Here is a 16,837-nt window from a genome sequence, read left to right as displayed (position 1 = left end):
TTCCAGTCACCAGCTTAACACACTACTTTGTTGTCTGACATTGTTACGACAGTCTGACCTACAGCAATGTGACCGGAGTTTAGTGAAAACTGATCTTAGTCTGCTAAGATATTGGTGGAGAACTGAATATGTTCCATGGGGTTAGGCGTCACTGCCCTCCTTCTGTGACCTCTTTTTCTTTACGTTCATACGACTGATCCAGTTGAAATGGCTTTTTTTGTTCAATTGATACCTTTCTGTCTTAATGGGTCTCCTGCACTGGGTAAACTCCCTCTATTGGTCTTCCAATCTTACCCTTTTCTACGAGGTTTTATTCCTGCCTCATAGCAATATTTCTCTATGGATTTTTTTTTTTTGGCTACATTTGTGTGCATTTCTCTTTGGAGTCTTTCTACCAATGGTCCACCAAATTCTTCACTTGTCCATTGTTTCCCAACTGAGCGTATCTGGTGGAAGAATGCTATGAGGAGATGGCTGTGCCTTCCAATCTCCTCCAGTGGTGCCAGCATTTGCTGTCTAAAATTAGTTCTCTTTGGGTCCCACCCCTCTGTGAACCGGACTAATTCAGGAGGCCTTACACAGCCAGCTCTGCCCTTCCCTTTCTCCTTCCTCTGGACTCATTCCTGATTGTTCAAGCCTGATTGTTCAAGCTTCAGAAGGAATCCATCACAAAAAAATGTAAATTTTTGCATTTCATGAGCCCTCTCCCATGAAGCCAGTAGTAGGATCTGTGCTTCTGTCTTGTACCTTCCTTCTGGGTAGTGTCTGCTTTTCTCAGACCCAATCCCCACCACAGTTTTTCCTCAACTTTCTTCAGTTCCTCATTTTCTGGTAACCCCCAATCACAAAATTATTTTCATTCCTACTTCATAGTAGTTACTTAGTTGTTACTGCTATGAATCACAATGTAAATATCTCTGTTTTCCAATGGTCTTAGGTGACCCCTGTGAAAGGGTTGGTCCACCTGCAGATTGAGAACCACTGCCCTAGCACTTCTGGTATTCCAGAGCTAAACATTAAGTATTTCCTTTCAGAGACCTTGTTTCTGTGACTGTTTCCTGCGTGTTAACAGTGAACCGCGTCATCTCCATGAGCACCTCCTTTGCTCTTCAGATTTTAGCCCTCGTAGATTTTATGGGTCTCTGGGTTTTTTTTTCCGGAACTGAAAAGTTTAGGATTATTTGTTCTCTTAAGCTTGTATATTTTATACAGAATATAAAAGGGGAGGTGGGAAGATATTATCTCTAGAGTTCCGTGTTTATTCAGTCTATGCCCAGAGATCAGTGAAATGGCTCAGCACTAAAGAGCACTTGTTACCCTTGCAGAGGACTTTGGTTCAGTTCCCACCAAACACACAGTGGCTCCATCCTTCAGAGACTCCGGTTTCAGGGAGCTGATTCCCTATTCTGATCTCAGCAGGCATCAGACCCCTGGTGCATCAACATACATGCAGGAAAAACACTTCTATATGTATAACAAAATGAATCTAAGAGAAAGTCAAAGTCTGCACTCACTTCACACAAGATGAAGCCCAGGAGCAAAAAAGTGATGTTACGGGTCAAAGTTCAACTACTAACCAGTTGCGCTCAATTCGAGCCATCAATGTGATCTCAAGGTTGACACAATGGCTGTCTCATTCCACAGCCTGACAGTGTTCTTCACATAGCACTCGTGAGATATCACTAGCTAGCCAGAGCAGGATGACTTTTCCCTACTGCAACTGCATGGTGGGCAGTACACCCTCCAGTTAATCTGGCCCCCATCTGTGTGTAGCTGCTCCCTCTGAAATGAAACATTCCCTTCTGGAGGGAACGGAGGAGGCTCTGCACGCTGTCTGCAGCCTCATAGGATTCACAGGACACAGGCAGGAACTTTCCATCCACACATTACTAAAAGGCAATGACTCTCGAGTGGGGGAGCTGTTTCAAAGCTACACAAGGGGCTGTAGGGAGGCAGCTGTTCTGCATCTCCAGCTGTGCTGGGGTGGTGGGCTGTCTAATGATGCCCTCACTGCCTGAGTCCTCTGTGCTCCTGCAAGTTACTATTATAGTAAGCTCCTTCGTTCACTAAGCTAGGAACGGACTGGGATTTTGTTCGTATTTTTTTGTTTGTCCGTTATTGCCTCTTGAACCTGAGGTGAATAGACATAAACTTCCCAGGCAGAGCCACACAACAGCATACCAGGTTTAATCTGTCATAGACTAAGCACAGGGGGGCAGAAGTTCACAGAAAAGAAAACAGGAGACACTTATAAGAGAGATTGGGGGGAAAATGGAATCTAAAGAGCAAAGGAAAGAAGATAGGAAATTAAAGAAGAGAGAGAGAGAAGGAGGAGGAGGAGGAGGAGGGAGGGAGGGAGGGAGAACTTCTATCTAGAGAGCAACATATCTGGTTTAGAGATTTATAACTTGGAGTTAGATTTAGATATTTAGTACCAATATGTACACTGATAGCTAAGTAGTTTGTAGTGAGTTAGTCACATGGGCAGCCCTAATCACAAAATCAACCCAGATTATTAATTAGTTCATGTCACTGAAGAAATCAATTACCATTTGGGGAAAAAATAGATGACTGTCAACAAGGCCTTAGAGTTGCCTTGATTTCTTAATAATCACTAGTGAAATTTACTAAGTTCTTTCTCTATATCTAGTCCCTAAGAACTTTGCCGTATTCGTCATAATTCTCACGACCCTATAAGCAGATACTGCCATCGCCCCATCTTACAGTTATGAAAAGTCAGAGATAAACTCTATTTCCAAGGCCACACCACTAGGGAGTACAGAAATGTCTGTTGAATATGGTCTGTAAGAGTCAATCCCTGACCTCAGTGACTGTTCATAATTTATTTCACTTTACCTAAAAACAGAACGGACTGCCTCACCTTCCTCTATCTGCTTCTTATGTAGAGTAAATGGCGGTGTCTCCAAGACAACAGCTATGCTCTCTTTACTGTAAACAGCAGGCCCAGTGACGTCATCCAAACCATAGCTGCGACAACCACACGTTCTGACTCACAGACCTGGTTTTCTGGCTTTGCACAGCCAACTGTCTGATGAATTTATCCAGGAGAAATTACATGTCCCCAGAGCACTTCTAACTCAATATATTATCCTCTAACTTCATCCCTCCTACTTCAGTGTCTCTGTCACCGACTCTTGTCACACAACCACAGGGCAGCCTACAGGTCTACAGTTATACATGAGTTTGTGACACTCTATCCACAGTGATACATTGTCTCTGCCATCAGTGTATGGATCTCAGCTCACTTCCTGTCACTTCGTCTCACCTTATCTGACTCCAGAAAGCTCCATCTTTTTCTAGTTCGTAAACATACTGAGCTCACTTTGGACTCCATGCACTTTGTGGGGTTTCACTCCAGGATGCTCTAAATCCTTCATGCTAACTTTTATCAGTCACTTTTGCAATGATTCTTTAATTCATGGTGAATTTAACAGATTTTCTTTAAGCTTTGTGAGTTTTTCTAATGATTTGGAGCTGGGCGTGGTCTTGGGGAATCTTTGAATGTGAACTTGGTGTCATCGCTAAGAGTGGCCCTGGAAACAATGCTCTCAAGTACTTGTGTGTCTTCTGTGGTGTGGGTGCTTAACCCACAGCACCCTCCACTCTGGATATTTTTATTCTTTCTAAACCTTTTGCTTCACCAAAGTTTATCAGTTTTTAAAAATCACACTGATAGCATCTATCAGGATTCAACAGGATTCAACAAGTGTCACAGAATTTAACATTTTATTTTTATCTTAGAGGCAGGATCTTACTGTTTTGTTTTGATTTGTTTCTAGCCTGGTCTCAAATCCCTGTCCTTGAGAGATTCTCATGATTCAGGTACATGATGATCGCTACACACACTGTATGTCACCCTGCTCTACATGCCCCTTCTCCCAAAGAGGAACAGGAAAATGTGAAGGAAATGAAATAAAGTAGAGAGGTGGATGAAGAAGGGCGTGTGGGAAGGAGAAGTCCAGTCTCAGTAGATGCCACATGGCTTTTACCCCATCTCTGTAAATACAGTAATTTGTAATGGAATCCATGAAGTTTGTATGCTTCATGCCTAACATACCCAGATGTCGTAGCACAATAATCTACATTTGTTTTTCAAATATAGAAAACAAAGACCTGCTAACATCCCATCCCAAGTTGGAGAACTAAGGGGAAATAAATGATGATCTCTGAATGCTTAGAGACGTTTCATATTTCTTAGTAACTGCAATTGAAGTGATATCTTTTAAGTTATCAAATTTTAGGGTCTAACAAATTGCAGAGTTAACTCTTACTTTTAAAAAATTAAATGGCTATAGGTTGGTTCTAATGAACTTTCAATATTTCAAGTTTTCATAAATCTTGACCAGCCAAGCTCTAGAGCTGTATTCTTTCTGATGCTGCATTTAATGCCAAATTAAAAATAAAGTGTCATTGTCCCATTTCCACATTGTCAGCACTAACTGGACTCAGGGGCCACTATTGATAATAAAATTTTAAAAGTTTAAGGACGGTACTGGGCAAGTAGATGAGATCATACTATGTTGATCATATATGACATTTTCCAAAACTAATTAAAGACATTTTAAGTGAATGTTTAATAAGAAAGATTATAAAGTATTCAACATACTTTCAACTTATACAGAATTGGCAAAGAAAAGAGAAGTATTTCTTAGACGATGGCAGTGCAGTACATTTTCATTGAATGGAAGGCCACAGTCTAGGCCCACTTCTCTTCCCATATCCTCAGGGCATTGAGCAAGTAAAAGCAACTGATCATAAATCATTTCCTTTAGTTCCTTACTCCGTGATCTGGAGCCAGGAAGCATATATTTAAGTCACGATTTTGGCATTGCTTGGAAGTGACTAAAACAACCCTTGCGAAATGAAAACGCACCTACCCCGCGCTACCTCACTTCATTCACCCTAGACCACATACAATGTGACTCTTTCCTTATTTTGATCGGTTGGAAATGAGGCTTACAGTATTTCAGGAATTCACTCAAGGTCACACATCTACTTAGCAATATAACCTGGACATAAACCTGGGGATGGCTGCAGAGCCCCCAAGCCCTTAAACACCTTTGGCACAGTGGGTTTTGTTAAAAGCAAGATTTGTGACTGTACAGTTTTCTCAGTGTAAGTAACACATGTATCCTGAATAACCAGATTGAGGCAAGCCTCATATTAAAGTCATTGATGACGTATGAGGGGGCAGAGCTGCTGTCGCTCGAATGGACATCCTCTGTGTGACCTCAGACTGATGCACACAGGAGACAGAGAAGGCCATGTCTACATGTGTTTTCACACTTGCGGTCATGAACCAGAGACACGATACCTTTTGAGGATTAGTTACGTGACGAGGCCAGTGTGACCCACTGTGGAGGGACACTGCATCTCACTCCCTGCCACATCTCAATGGCAGCCAGCAACAGTGAGGAGGAAGGAGTGCTGCAGCAGGCAGGAAGTAACCACACCAGAAAATCCCCAGAAAACCTAATCTTCAATAATTCACGTTAGCTTGATTTCAATTCACTTATTCCCTAGGTTACACCCAACACTAGGCAGGAAGGCAAATATAGAATTCCTATCTATTAAGACCATAGTTAAAAATGCCTTTCCTTGGCTGTGTTAAAAATTTAAGAAACAACTGAATTGTAGAAAATCACAATCAACCTTTTCACATAGACTTTAATCATGTAGATTTAATCTTGAAGACCTTTTTAAGGAAAAGAGAAAAAGATGACTTAACACTACATAAAATCAATAATTAAAAAAAAACACCAACAGACAAAAGATGTCAACAGATTTTTTTAAAAAAGCATTAAAGAGCTGAAGATACCAGAATAACTCAAGGAAAACTCCTGAAGGGCTCAAGAATGGGAGATACAAGTCCATGAACTCTTGAGATTTAAATTGGGGCATTGGGATAGTGGGAAGTAGCTAAATATTTTTATAAGAAACTCTGAGACCATAATAGAAGAATAAAGATTAGTTACACTGAGATGCTGACCCGATCATAGCAGAAGGTACAGTGCTACCATACTAATAATAAGAGAATCAGGTGAAATCTTCACAGCACATTAGAGAGAATCCCTTCAGCCAAGACTCTTTTAATCACTGAGCTCTAATAGTGATAACCATCATGATTTTATTATTCATGTAAAACTAGGGGAGGGCGACCTCTCCAAAGACATTTCATGGCGTTGCAACCAGATGGTCAGCCGGGTTTGTCCCTCAACATCCTGACATAGAGCATCTCAGTTGTCAAGCCTACATGAAGGGAGTTTTCAACTCTATATTACTGTCTTATTTTTTTAAATGATACCAGAAACAACTGCAGACTCTCAACAGATATCTGCAATCAAGGCCAAAAAATGGAAGAATAAAGAGAGAGCTCAAGAAGGAAAATGCAAAATATTATTCTTACCCTTCCAAGGTTAGAGTAGCGTATGTACCCAAGGAAACATGAACAAGCTTCTGTAGTTTGGTTTTTTTGGAGTGTGTGTGTGTCTGTGTGTGTGTGTGTGTGTCTGTCTGTGTGTGTGTGTGTGTGTGTGTGTGTGTGTGTGTGTAGAAAAAGGGAAATCTGAGTGATAAACAGAGATGAAACATTTAGATAAACAGAGATGAAAATGTTTAGAAGAGTAATTTAGGAAAGACTCTCACGTAACTCCAAACAAAAATGAAAAATAAGACCTTAAAGAAAGAAAAGACGTAGTTCGATTGTGGAGATCCAAAAGTGCAACACAAATTACAGAATGAAAGGAATTGGTTAGAGACATGAACATCAGGAAGGGAAATTTACAGAAAGTGAGTGACGCTTCCACATTGGAAAGGCCCACTGAGTACCCACCAGAGTGAATGAGACTCTCATGACACGCTATTACAAACTTCAAAACATCAGGACCCAGTGACTATAAAGTCCCCAAGAGGAGAATGAGGAGGTCATAGGTCAACTACCAAGAATTACTCTTATCAATTTTACATCTCTGCACTCTCAAAAAACAAACAAACAAACAAAAAAACCATGGAAGCTTATCAATGTCAGAGAAGAAAAACCTGACAGAGTAAAATTCTCTGCTCACCTGCACTAACTCTCTTTCCACAACAGACACCTTCTCTGTTCAAGCTGGCCCTGCTCAGCATACACACTGAGGATGCAACCACACCATCCACGACACACACACACAGGGAAATGGACCAAACCAAGAGCTAAGTTCCAAGAGAATGGACCCACCATGGGTGAGAATCGTTGACGGCAAAGGGAGAGTGGAGAACTGAGCGGTCTACAGATGAACAAGACTGTAGCTTCTACAAGGTACGTCTCCAGGAAAATAAGTAAAACCAAATTAAATAAAATGTCCAGAGCACTACCAGATGTAGTGAAGAAAATGTTTTCTGTAGAATTTGTTGTAGCATATGAACAAATAACTAATAGTGGCATAGAGTGGACATAAAAGGAGCATAAAAGAGAACTGTCTCAAGGCAGGGTCAAGGGAAAGGCACAGTGTACACAGGTCAATGACAAAAATACTGAGATGGGCATAAGGAGGTAATTATGATAGTCAAGGAGTTGTTGAAACATATGGAAGTGACGAGAGGGGAAGAATGAGCACAATATAAGACCATAAATCCACATAAATAATCGGAAGTCAATAACACACTTAAGCACATTATTAAGAAAACAAAGATTAAATTGAAAAGGTGCCAGCAAGTCTCAGAATAGGCAGAGGTAACAGATTTGGTTTCCCTGTGCAACTTACCATTGAGCCATATCCTTGAATTGCTCTGACAGTCATTTTCAAGTTGCAAAATGTCTTATAAGTACAGGAACGCTTCAAAGATGTCTACCTTGAGTCTCCAGCTCAAATAAGCTTTGACCATTTTCAGGTTGCAAGTCATAATTGTACTCACTATAAAGCATAATTTGTTTGATAATTTTCCCTTGTTAGGGTTTATTTGTCCCTGGATGTGCATACTACATATAAGTGGGAGGTCCCTGGAGTCCAGAAAAGGGTTAGGTCCTCTGGACCTAGGGTTGCAGCTTGTGAGCAGACCAAGCGCCTGCTGGGAACAGAAGTCAGCTCTTCTGTGAGTCCAGCAAGCACTCATAGGCTCTGAACCAGCGCTGCAGTACGTCCTGCCTCTTGTCCCTTTGACCTGTTAGCTAGGCCTCCCTCCCTTCTCCTCCTTTCCTTCTTGTGCCTTCTGTTTTGTAACTACAGCTTTCAATTGTAGCTATTTTACTTGACATTCACATCGAGTTACTGGGTTGATGGACTCAGGCACCAATGGCTTGTGGAGTTTATTAGGACATCGAAGAGCTGATTGAATTACAGTGCGGGCTGCTGCGTGGAGTCCTGCTCAATGAAAGAGAAACCCAGCCTAGGGATGGATCACACACTCTGGTGTCTTAAATCTAACGCACTTCCTGGAGTCCCTTTTGGAATCTTTGACAAAACCTCTTTTTTTTTAATCACTTTAAAGTCAGAGATTTTTTTATTTATGCTTCAGCCATTGGATAGTAAGATATCTCTTGGGAAATAGACACTTTAAAATGCTGTTTAATAAATGAATAATAAAAAAGGAGATATACGAAGATTTCTGAGTCCGACGGGCTAGCAGAGCAAACAAAAACACTATTTTCTAGACCACCCCGTAAGAATTAAATAACATTCTGAGCCTGCGAATATGCAAATTTCGCTTCTCAATGATGCAAATCCAGACGCAAAGTTTATTACACGCATGTGTTGTCTCAAGAAGGGCAAAGGTTATTCAGTTACAGTCGGCCACCCCCAAGAACTCCCACTTGAAGTGAAGCACAAGCAAAGCCTTTCACTGTACAAAACTTCCCTTTTACAGAGAATTTTGCCTAAAAATGCAAGCAATTCTCAAACGGAAGATCTGAGTAATTTCTTAAAGGTCATTTTTACCCCCAAATTGATTTTTTTTTTTTTTGTATCCTGTATCCTCCTGAAACTGACTCTAACCTTTTATTATTGTTTAATGCTGAATTTCAGGTTACGAGAACTTGGAAGGAATGTGTTGTTGTTGCTGCAAGCAGGAAGGCTGGCTGTTCGTTTTGTAACGGGGTCAAATGTAGCCCAGGATGTTGACTGACTTGCTAGGTAGCCAAGGCTGCCCATCCCTCATGGTAAACCTTGATTGTCGTATGAGATTTAGAATCGCCACAGAAATAAATTCCTGACTCTATCTAGGAGGACGTTTCTAGACCGAGTTAACTGAGGTGGGAAAATCCATGCTAAATGTGGGTACCACCACTGCACCGGCTGTGACCCCTTACTGAATACAAAAGAGTGAGGAGAGCACCTGTGCGCAGACGCAATGGAAGCAGCCGCCTCAGGCTCCCACCACACTGCTTCCCCTACCAAGATGAGCAGCATCCTCAAACAGTGAGCCCAAATAAACGCATCCTTCCTTAAGTAGCTTTTGTCATGAATTCTGTCACAGTAATTAGAAAAGTAACTACCACACTTGTTTGGAACTCCGTACCTTCCTTTGTCTTTTCTCCTCGACATGCCAAGGCTCCTGGCTCGCGTTACCCTGCTCAGTTCAGGAATGTTTTTAAAAGCGAGTAACAAGATAGCTCCCCTTACCTTGTCCCTGTGCACGAACAGTAATCCACGCCACACATAGTACAGTAAAGCGAAGAAGCAGTTTCCTAAGGAGGGGAGAACAAACAAACAAACAAAAGACAAGCAACTGTTAGACACTCACCACTGACAAGTCATATAACCGCTGACTCAGGAGTCTGTAGTGTGGTGAGAAAATGTGCATTTCTAATGCGTTTCCCCATAAAGCAGACGGATGTGGACTGCAGGACCAGTCTCGGCCAGTGCTTTAGGACAAGCAGTGTTGAAGAGCTGCTTCACATGGGTGAGCTGTTTTTCTATCTGTCTGCTACACCATTTCACAGCTCTATAGACTGCTAATACTTGCTTACTTTTCTCCCCTCACAGTAAGATTTTGGTTTTAGTATGTCTATGGTACAGGCATGTGCATGCATATATGTGCATGTATGTGTGTGAGCATGTGCACTTGTGTGCATATGTTCGAGCATGCGTGTCTGTGTGTGTGTGTGTCTGTGTGTCTGTGTGTGTATGTGTGTGTGTGTGGTACATGCATATATAAGCATGTATGTGTATGGCATGTGTGTTTGTGTATGTGTGTATCTGAGGAATTGACCCTGTGTGTGTGAGTGTGTGTGTGTGTGTGTGTGTGTGTGACACCTAGTGTTTTGTTCTTAGTTATTCTCCACCTTACTTTTTTAAAACAAGGTCTCTCAGTGACTTTGAGTTCACTGATTTGTCTAGACTGACAGGCTAATCCGCCCCAGGGACCCTCCTGCCTCTGCTTCTCCAACACTAAGACGGCACCTGTACACTCTTGAACCCAGCTTTTTCTGAAGTGGATGCTGAGGCTGAAAACCCAGGTCCTCACACTTGCACAGCAATTCTAAGTTTTCTGCCCAGCCCTGTCATTTCAAATATTTGCCAGCTGGGCCAAACGTACAAAATAGGTTTGAGTACCGTTGTGTAAGATTAATTTCTGGATGTGACAGAGGTCGACATTCTCAGACATTTAATAAAACTGAGCACATCTAAAATAAGTCAATATTATAGTCAATAAAATTTAATAAAGGCTCAAAAATGACAACCCCGTGATATAAGTAGATGTTCAGTAAAGCTTGAAATCATCTGGGTCTGGCCTGCTAGGCCCACCTCCGGTCATCTAGTTTAAACATAACCAACCAGACTTGCCAGGGTGAAGACCCAAATTTAGATGGGAAGTAGACACCCAAAGATCATCCTCAGAACATCTGAGGAATTAATCCCTTTCCCAGAAGTCTGTCCTAGATGCGGCTTACAGAGCTATTCAACTTTCTCTTTGTCATAAAAATCCAGGTTCTTTTGGGACAGGGCCAACAATCTTTCTTTAGGCTACTCATGAGATCTTTAAGATTTATGATATGTGTCTTCGGGCTACCGCTATTCATCTATCCAAAGATGAAGTTCACGATAGCAAGAGAGACGTGTGAACTTCTGTGAATAGCAAACTTTTTGATGAGTTGGTGGCTTTCTCTTAAACCGGCAGAGGCGTGTAAAGCAATGTGAGAAACACACATGTAACACACATCTACTGTTTCAACAGTTTCTCGCACCCTTGCTTTTTATGCCAAAAATGTCTTTGTCCTGACAGCTTTATAGATTCTGTGTTTGGCTAACAGCTAAGATCCAGAAATAGTAAAAATTTCTGTTTTTCTCAAAATAACTGAGGGAAAAATTTTATCTCAGCAATGAGAATAAAACTGGTTGATTCCGGGGGGGGGGGGGAGTATAGTTGGTGCTTATGCACCACCGGTGGTGAACTGTCTCAGACTGTCAGTCAAACTCAATAGGCAGGACTTGTGCACATATCCGATTCTAGGTGCTTGAGCAGCTCCTGGATTCAGAGAGAGTGGTGCTTAAGGACTTCAGGCATCAGAGAACCTACAGGCACATCAGTAAAAGGGCAGAAAAACAGACCCACCCATCTTATAGCACCAAGGATGCTGTTAAACCAGCACATGCTAGGGCTAAAGATTTTTGAATGAATGAATCTCCCTTCTGCCAATAAGACCAACAGACAGCCCTTCACTCCTACAAAACTGTCAAACTTCTATCTATACCCTGGCCCTAAGATTAAGGAAGCTGGGTGCTCCTACCAACAGCTTATGAGGTCTGAAGGCATTTGTCCTCTTCTGTTTCTCTCTGCAGTTACAGCTCCTTCTTCCTGGAAATGGTGCTCAGACTAACTTTACTTCTCTCAAACCTTCAGGTACACTGGCTTTCCCATCCTCTTTCTGCTTGGGTCTCTGCCTATGTTTTCTTTAGTTGAGACTTCCTTCTGCTTAGAACCATTCTGCCTTCCCTCTCGTCACCTGCTCCACCCTTACCTCCTTTCTGCTCTCCCTCCCCCCTCTCCTCTCTCTTCCCTCTGACTCTCTCTCTCCCCCCTTCAACCCTCACCTCTAATGCAGAGAGGTTTCCTTTGCTCCTTACTGAACCTGCACGTTGTGTGGGGGTTGGGGCTGGGGGTGACGTTGGTGGGGGGGAATCCTCTCTCTCCTTCAACTGTCATTTACATGCTGGCTGCAACTATGTTGGACTTTCCACAGTTGACGTTCAGTAATTATTTGTTGAGGAAATGAGTAAATGATAAATAAAGGAATGGCAGAACAGTGTTAAACTTTTGTAGACTAAAAACCAAATGGTCCCTATTTCACCTCTCACCCAGAGGTATACATTCTAATATGGGATGGAGTTGCCAGACACGGTTCACAGAATAAGCTAGCACTGCTTGTCTAGGTCACTGAATGGAGCCTCTCTCATGCAACTTCACAGACCAGATTAGCAAACAGAATGTCTAAGCAGCCCTCAAAATTACACGTTCCACTTCTCCTCAAGATATCCATTTATTCTAAACATTTGTTTGAATACTCAAATAACCAAGCAACTTAGAAAACGGTATTTAATATCAGATAGGAACAACATTACCAACCTTTTAATCACCATAGTAACCAGTCCTGGAGACTTTGTCTAGTTTTGTTTGCTGGTTTGATCATGGTTTTTGAGGCAGGGTCTCTCTTATACCAGCTGGCCTGGATCCTCTGTAGTGAAGGTGACCTGGGACCTCTGACCCGCCCTGCCACTTCCTCCTGACTACTAGGACTGACTACAGGGTTGGGCCACAACAACCACAATGGGCCTACTCGGCGGGTGATGTGAGCCCCAGGCTCCATGTGTGCTAGACAAGCACTTCAGTAACTGAGCTCCCCTCCCAGACCCCAGCAAGCTAAGCCGGTGGATCTAACACCTTGCAGGTTTCTCTTACTAATTCTGCAAAGTCACATCAAATAATCTATTTTAAGGACAGCCCTGGGAAAGATGATGTCTATAAGGATCCAATTTTAAACTATAAATATTTTTGGTGGCTAACTGGAACTTCCAGACCATCACCACAAAACGATGGCAGTTAGTGGAAACCCCAGCCATTGCATTAGGGTCTCTAAAGTTTAACTCAGTGGCCTGATATAACTACCATCAGCTAATGGAAGACTTCTCCAAAGCCCTGCCCCATTTCCCAAGTGCTGGTGATGTGTTTTCAAATGAAAGAACTCTAAATTCTTCATGATTGCTTTCTTAGGGGCAAGTTTCTCGATCAACCCTTGCTCCACTTTGCATGTGTGTGGTTGGAGCTGTGAGGACCTGCAGTCTGGTTTAATTAGGAGTTACCCTTAATTATCTGCAGTCCATACCCACTGGTTGCTGTGGTGGAACAAGTTTGGCCTCATGAGATATTCATGGTGGGGCCAGGTTCCTGGTCCCAGCCTGGAGGTGACTTCAGAGAGACCAAGGAAGACTAAACTTCATCCAGGACCTGCTGCCCAAGTCAGCACCTCTCCATAAGCCTTTATTGCCGCGATCCACCAGGTGTCATTTTTCCCAGGATTTCCACCAACATGTGTGCAATCCTGTTTACTTTCTGGGCCCCACCAGCATCCCTCTACCCCAATCATATGGACCCAATACAAACTCCAAACTGCACAAGAACAGAAGGGCTTTGCAAACCATACAAGACAGGGGCCACTGACAGCTCTGTGTGAACACACGATAGGAAGTATTATTTGTTTACTTGAGCCTGGTGCAGTGGCCCAGAGAAAGCCTTTACAGAGGCAATTGTCAAGAAGTGAGGACCTTGCAGTCTGAAGAGAGTGTGGGGGTCTTCCACAAAGCTTGAACCAACAGAGGACCCTATCAGGATATCAATCCAGAAGATGCGCTTAGTCCTGTTAAGGTAGGATACATTCAAGCCCCACCCTGCCTGGCTCTCCTGAAAGACCCATACTGCAGAATGCTCATCAAGAAAATCCAAATCCAAAGCCTGGATCTATGCGAGTCTTTCTGGGAAGACCACAAGGAGAGCTTCTAGGGTATGGAAAAGGGTTTGTGCCTGGAGGTGCAAATTGCTCTTCAGCAGGGAACTTTCATACAGGAAGCTTGCAGAGGTCAGAGTAGAGAGCACAGAGCAGAGAGAAATCCTACACAGGGCTGGGAAGCTCATGTACACGCAAACATTGCCACAAGGCGGGCTTTCTCCACTCCCGCCTCCACCAGTGCTCAGCTGACTTGGGCAGCTTGGCCCCTGCCCTCCTCCCACCTACAACTCAGCAGCCTTCCTCCCTGCATCTCAACAGCCAGATGCAAACTTGGATAACCCACTGGCCTTTAGAGAGGCAGGGAGCAGGCACCCAAGACTGGGAACAGTCAAGCCCACTCTTTTCCCCAGCGTGGGGATAAGGACAGGTATGGTATCTAAAGTGAAGATGGACCTGCCCAAACTCTACCAGGGAGGAGAGGTCTGCCCACACACCTACCCTTTCCTGCCTCCCAACCCTATCCTGGCTGCAAGTACCACTTCTCCACGGACAGAACATATGTCAGGGCTCAGCTACAACTCCAGATGCAAGAGTTATGTCTGTTGGCCTTCTAAAAAGAGAGAGAGAGAGAGAAAGAAATAAAAAGAGGTGACCCCCTCAGACCCTCTGAGCAGAGCAGTCTCAGGCTTTCTAGGCTCTGTAGACAGACATCCTTTCTCACCACCTAAACCTAATCCCAAATCCGTGCTTGCAGAATCCATTGGATTGCTGGAGTCCTAGCGATCATCCAGGCTGGGTGTCCCGAGACAGCTGGAAGTAGGACTTCAGCCAAAGCTAAAAGAGGAAAAGGGGAGGGGGGTGTGCGAGGACAGTTAGAATTGGAGCCCAGGCGGGTGTCAGAGTCGCTCTGCAACTGCCTGGGGCAGTGGCCGAGGGGATGTTGGGACACGGGCCAGCAAGCTTTTCCTCCCTAGCCACAGGATTGCTTTAGCATAAACTGAGACTCGCTGGCAGAAGCTTGTTTCCTTTCAAACACGGTACTTTACAAGTTGAGAAGTCAAGAGGAGGATGCCACGGCAGCTCACCGGCTCCCTACGCCAAAAGGTACCCAGGAGCAGGACAACAGATCTCCAACTCCAGAGTGGATTCAGGGGGTGGAGAGAGGGGGTTGGTCTAAAGCCCCTTCCTCCCCCCTTAGGCGGCGGGTGGGCTACTTACGTTTCTGTGGTGGGGGAGACCTTTCCATGCCTTGTCCTGTAGGCTCCTAAATGCATTTGTATGCATTTGTCCCTGCAGCAAAGCGCTAACGGAAAACAGAAGCCAGCTCCGAACTGCTAAAGGTGCAGGTACTGTCCATGAAAAGGGGGGAAAGTCACATGAGAACCATGCTCCAACCCGCAAAACGGAGTGTAGGGTGGGGCAAGGGATGAAGCAGTATGAGGGTAGGAAGCAGCACCCAGGGGGAAAGATAGCTAGGATGCTCTGCCTGGCTGCAGCCGGGGTCGCGCTCCCCTGGGGGGACCAGAGATGAGCGAGACTTCACCCTGAAGCAGCGGGGGGCAGCGGCAACAGCCGGAGCTAGGTTTAGAGAGCAGCTCTGGAGTTCACTTGCGGTTCAAAGGAGACTCCGTGACTCCAGTGGCGCTCTCTGCTTTGGGCCTGGGAGGAGAAAGGCGGGGTGGGAGGTGGGGGTGGGAAGAAAGAGATGAAAGTAGGGGAGGAAGTCCTTGGGAGCAGCCTGCGCCCAGACATTTGTCAAACAAGCACGCACACCCACTTGGGAAATCAAGTTGGTGCGAGGGGGCCGGTGGCAACTGCAGGCGCTTGCTCGGCGTTGACTGCCGGCTGCTTCGCCTGGAAGAAGAGGAGCCTAGTAAATCCGGCTGGTGTTAAATTTCACCGCGCACTGACTTGCAATGACGTCACTAAACACGGAGCACACCTCCCCCTCTGCCCCGCAACCTTCTTCCACCCCAGCGCCGCCCCCAGCTGCCCTGGTCCGCCAACCTAGCAGGGTCAGGCTGGGCTAGCTGCACCCTGAGCTCTCAAATCACCTCTTGAGATGCTCCCTAGCTGTAGGTGATTTGGGGTCATTCCCTCCTCTCTGTCCCTGTACTGGTCGGGTTCTCATTCCACGTGTGTCTCTTGCATGGCTCTCTATCCCCCGGGCTTTTTCTTGACTCTCCACACCGGGGATCCTCCTGAGCTCAGCTTATTCTTCATTCCTTTCCCATCTCGTTTTGCATTCATTGTAATTAGCTTGAGGATCCCAGTAGTCTTAGTAACGGAGTGGACCGGTTTCTTGCTGCTTTTCTCTTTCTCCACTTCCTACCCATCCCCTATACTGACTTTCTCTTGTGCAATCCACCTTCCCACCTAGTCCCTGAGCCGGGTCGGTTGCAAGTCTAGATTCATACCGTGCAGTCATGCAAAGACCTGCTATCACACAGCCTTGCTCCTCCTCCGATGGCTGAGGCAGGATTGAAACCTATGTTCCTATCTTTCCCCAGCCCTTTCATACAGGAACGTCGACCTTGTGAATTTGCCCGTATTAAAAACACTAAATATTCTCATATTATTTTTCTAATTGATGTTTGTAAGTTTAGCGAGACCTACATTATTTTTGGGCTGTCTGCTGCACTTCCAGCACCTACAACCCTGTGGTAATCCTGCTCTGTGAGCACTGTGCGCGAGAACTCCATTTCTCCACACTTTTCTACTCTCGGCATCCTTAGCTAAGGGTTTTTCTATACGCTGAGCAGGACCTTACCTCAGAGCAACAGTGAAGGTTAAAATCCAAAGACATAAGGATCTGACACTGCTCTCAAACTATAATTTTCTCCAGGACTGGACTTTGATCTGCCTTCCTCTTCAAGTTCTAACTGTTGATTTTGAAAT

General features: G+C 44.3%; 1 protein-coding gene across 6 annotated transcripts in view; it reads right to left on the bottom strand.

Annotated features, from left to right (window-relative positions):
- The window catches only part of Col24a1 (collagen type XXIV alpha 1 chain), a 257,186-nt gene extending 241,320 nt beyond the window's left edge, over positions 1–15,866 (bottom strand). For 4 of the 6 annotated variants that reach the window (XR_010064497.1, XR_010064498.1, XR_005501386.2 and 1 more), the window contains exons 1-2: positions 15,158–15,815; positions 9,618–9,682 (exon numbers count right to left, since the gene is read on the bottom strand). Coding sequence is in view for 2 of the 6 variants with exons in the window: in XM_039103871.2 (XP_038959799.1) it covers positions 9,618–9,682; positions 15,158–15,213 (121 nt within the window). In the remaining 4 variants the exon portion in view is untranslated. Of the gene's footprint in view, positions 1–9,617; positions 9,683–15,157 lie in introns of all 6 variants that reach the window. The other 2 variants (XM_039103871.2, XM_063282923.1) reach the window with 2 other exon arrangements.
- Between the last annotated feature and the right edge of the window lie 971 nt (positions 15,867–16,837).

Source organism: Rattus norvegicus, chromosome 2, assembly GCF_036323735.1.
Source record: "Rattus norvegicus strain BN/NHsdMcwi chromosome 2, GRCr8, whole genome shotgun sequence".
In the NCBI taxonomy this organism is placed as follows: Eukaryota; Metazoa; Chordata; class Mammalia; order Rodentia; family Muridae; genus Rattus; species Rattus norvegicus.
The sequence above is the reverse complement of the archived record's forward strand: the minus strand, read 5'-3'. Positions and strand labels throughout refer to the sequence as shown.